Genomic DNA, 2212 nt, shown 5'->3' with positions numbered 1-2212 from the left:
AGAAGGAATGCAAGAAGTCATACAGAACACACCGGTCTACGGGGGTGATGATGCGGCCCTCTCGTCTTTAATCGCGTCCACCCTCGTCCGTGGAGGCCGGGCTCGGTCAGAGCATCTGCTGGCCGGACACCAGAAGGCGACTGGGAACAGCCACTGCACCTTTGCCCCCCGCCTCTACGACTCTGCCCCTGCCCTGCTCTTCCTCCTCCAGGAAGAAAGTGCTGCTGGCGATGACAGGGAGAGGCGCGAGCCAGGTGGTTTCTCTGGAATACTGATTTTGCTTCCCTCAAAGTCCTGCTGCATATGCCCTGCGCATGGCCCACAGCTCGGAGGCGATCCTCCATCCAGGCAGCCTGACGAGCTATGGATCAAAGAAAAGGGGGAAAAAAAAAACACAACCAAAACCAAAATCAAACCCAACCCACCCCAAGTCTGTCTTTTCTCAACTAAAGGAGAAACAGGGAAGGTCAGGCCTCCGCTGGAGACGCCTGTGGTTAGGAGATGATGGCCGGGGACCACCTGGGCAGAATCAGATTGTCAGCACTTGCTGACCGCTTCCGGATGTGCCTCCTCAGGTCCTTGTACTTGTCCTCACAGAGACGAGAGATGGCCTGTGGAGCACAAGGACAGTTCAGTTAGGCGGTGACCCTGAGGGAGCCCCATCCACTCATGCGTGCGACAGCACAGACCCCACTCGCACTGGCCTGCCACCTCCGCTATGTGCAGGAGGAAACCACCCGGCCTCCAGACACTAAGGAGGTAAGTACCCACTGCACTGTGCCCAGAGAGTTCAGCACTCCCTCTTCCAGGTCTGCTGGTCACAGGACACGTGTTTAGTGGTTTCACTGAGAAGTGACCATTAGGGGGTGAGCCCAAGAGCCAGGCTGACTCCAGTCCCCATCCAGGCTCGTGTCAACTGTGACAGGCGTGTGTGTGTGTGTGTGTGTGTGTGTGTGGTTGGCACCAGGGAGACGGTTGGGAAGTCAGCTCAGCACAAGAGGTGCTCAGCATCCCTCATCAGATAGCTGCAGTGACAACTCTCCCAATTTTCTCTTTTCCTTCATATGCTTTCCTTGCTACCCCATTCTGTACCAGGGTGTGTCTCTGACCTCCACACTGGCTACAGCCAGGATCTGTGTGTACATCAAGCTCACTCCAGGTTCCAGCCTTCATTCTCATACTATCTCCCAAGGACACCGCAACTGCCCCTGCCAGCTCTTTGACTCAAGGTCTCTCTCCTGGGCCAAGCCAGACGCGTTACTTGTTACGGCGTGGCCCAATATCTCTTCCCTATATGTGGGAACACCTAAGAGCAGGCCCTGCCTGGCTACCACTCACTACAGGGCACAGAGTAGCCAAACCTGCTGCTGTGCCTGTACTCGGGGGCCCCAGGCGACAGGGACACCAAGCCAGGCAGCTTGGAACAGGGGCATGGAACACGAGAAACAGGGACATGAGAAATGGGTTCTATCTAGGGAGCCCCAGACTGGACAGGCAGCCCAAAGAGAGGCCTGAAACCAAGCTAAGGGCTTTGCTCACAGAAAGAAAAGGAGCTCTCAGAGGGCCTTCTGGACGGTGCGTGGGGCTGGCAGCCACCTTTCTCCAGCAGCACAAAACCACAGATTTTTAACAGGGAACTTTCCCAAACCTTCAACTGCAGTTTGGAACAACAACCCCAGCTGTGGTGTGGACAGAAGAAGAAAAAGGAGGAGCAGCATGTCTCCACCAAATGATATGAAATAAGTGTATGCGACGTCCAACAGCTTATGGGAAAGTCTTGATTTGAGATGTGTTTTATACATGGAATAATAGAGTATTTTAAAGAGAAAAATCAGGAGATGAGAGCAAGTAGACTAGAGCAGGTACAGTAGGTAGAGAGTGCTTGCCTTTGCATACGACCCAACTCAGGTTCAATCCTTGAAATCTCATACATAAAATTAATCTGACCTCTGGGCCCAGAGTCAAGAATAAACCCTGAGCATTGCTGGGTGTACCCTTTCTTCCCCCAGGAAGCCATCTTCCTGAGGCTCAGTGATGCTGAGCAGGGGTTACTCCTAGCTTTGTATTCAGAAATTGTTCCTGGCAGACACAGGAGACCATATGGATGCCAGCGATCAAACCTGGATCAGTACCGGGTCAGCCGTGTGCAAGACAAACACCCTACTGCCGTGCAATTGCTCTGGTCCCACAACCACACTTTTTTTGTTTGTTT

The 2212-nt window shown here is 53.4% G+C and overlaps 1 protein-coding gene across 1 annotated transcript in view; it reads right to left on the bottom strand.

The window, feature by feature from the left end:
* Nucleotides 1-460: 460 nt before the first annotated feature.
* The window catches only part of CCNY (cyclin Y), a 199297-nt gene continuing 197545 nt past the window's right edge, over nucleotides 461-2212 (bottom strand). The window contains 1 exon segment of the mRNA XM_049776665.1: nucleotides 461-611. Within this exon segment, the coding sequence (XP_049632622.1) occupies nucleotides 495-611 (117 nt within the window). The 3' untranslated portion in view covers nucleotides 461-494.

This window comes from Suncus etruscus, chromosome 7 (genome assembly GCF_024139225.1).
Source record: "Suncus etruscus isolate mSunEtr1 chromosome 7, mSunEtr1.pri.cur, whole genome shotgun sequence".
Classification (NCBI taxonomy): domain Eukaryota; kingdom Metazoa; phylum Chordata; class Mammalia; order Eulipotyphla; family Soricidae; genus Suncus; species Suncus etruscus.
This window is presented reverse-complemented; position numbering and strand designations above follow the sequence as displayed.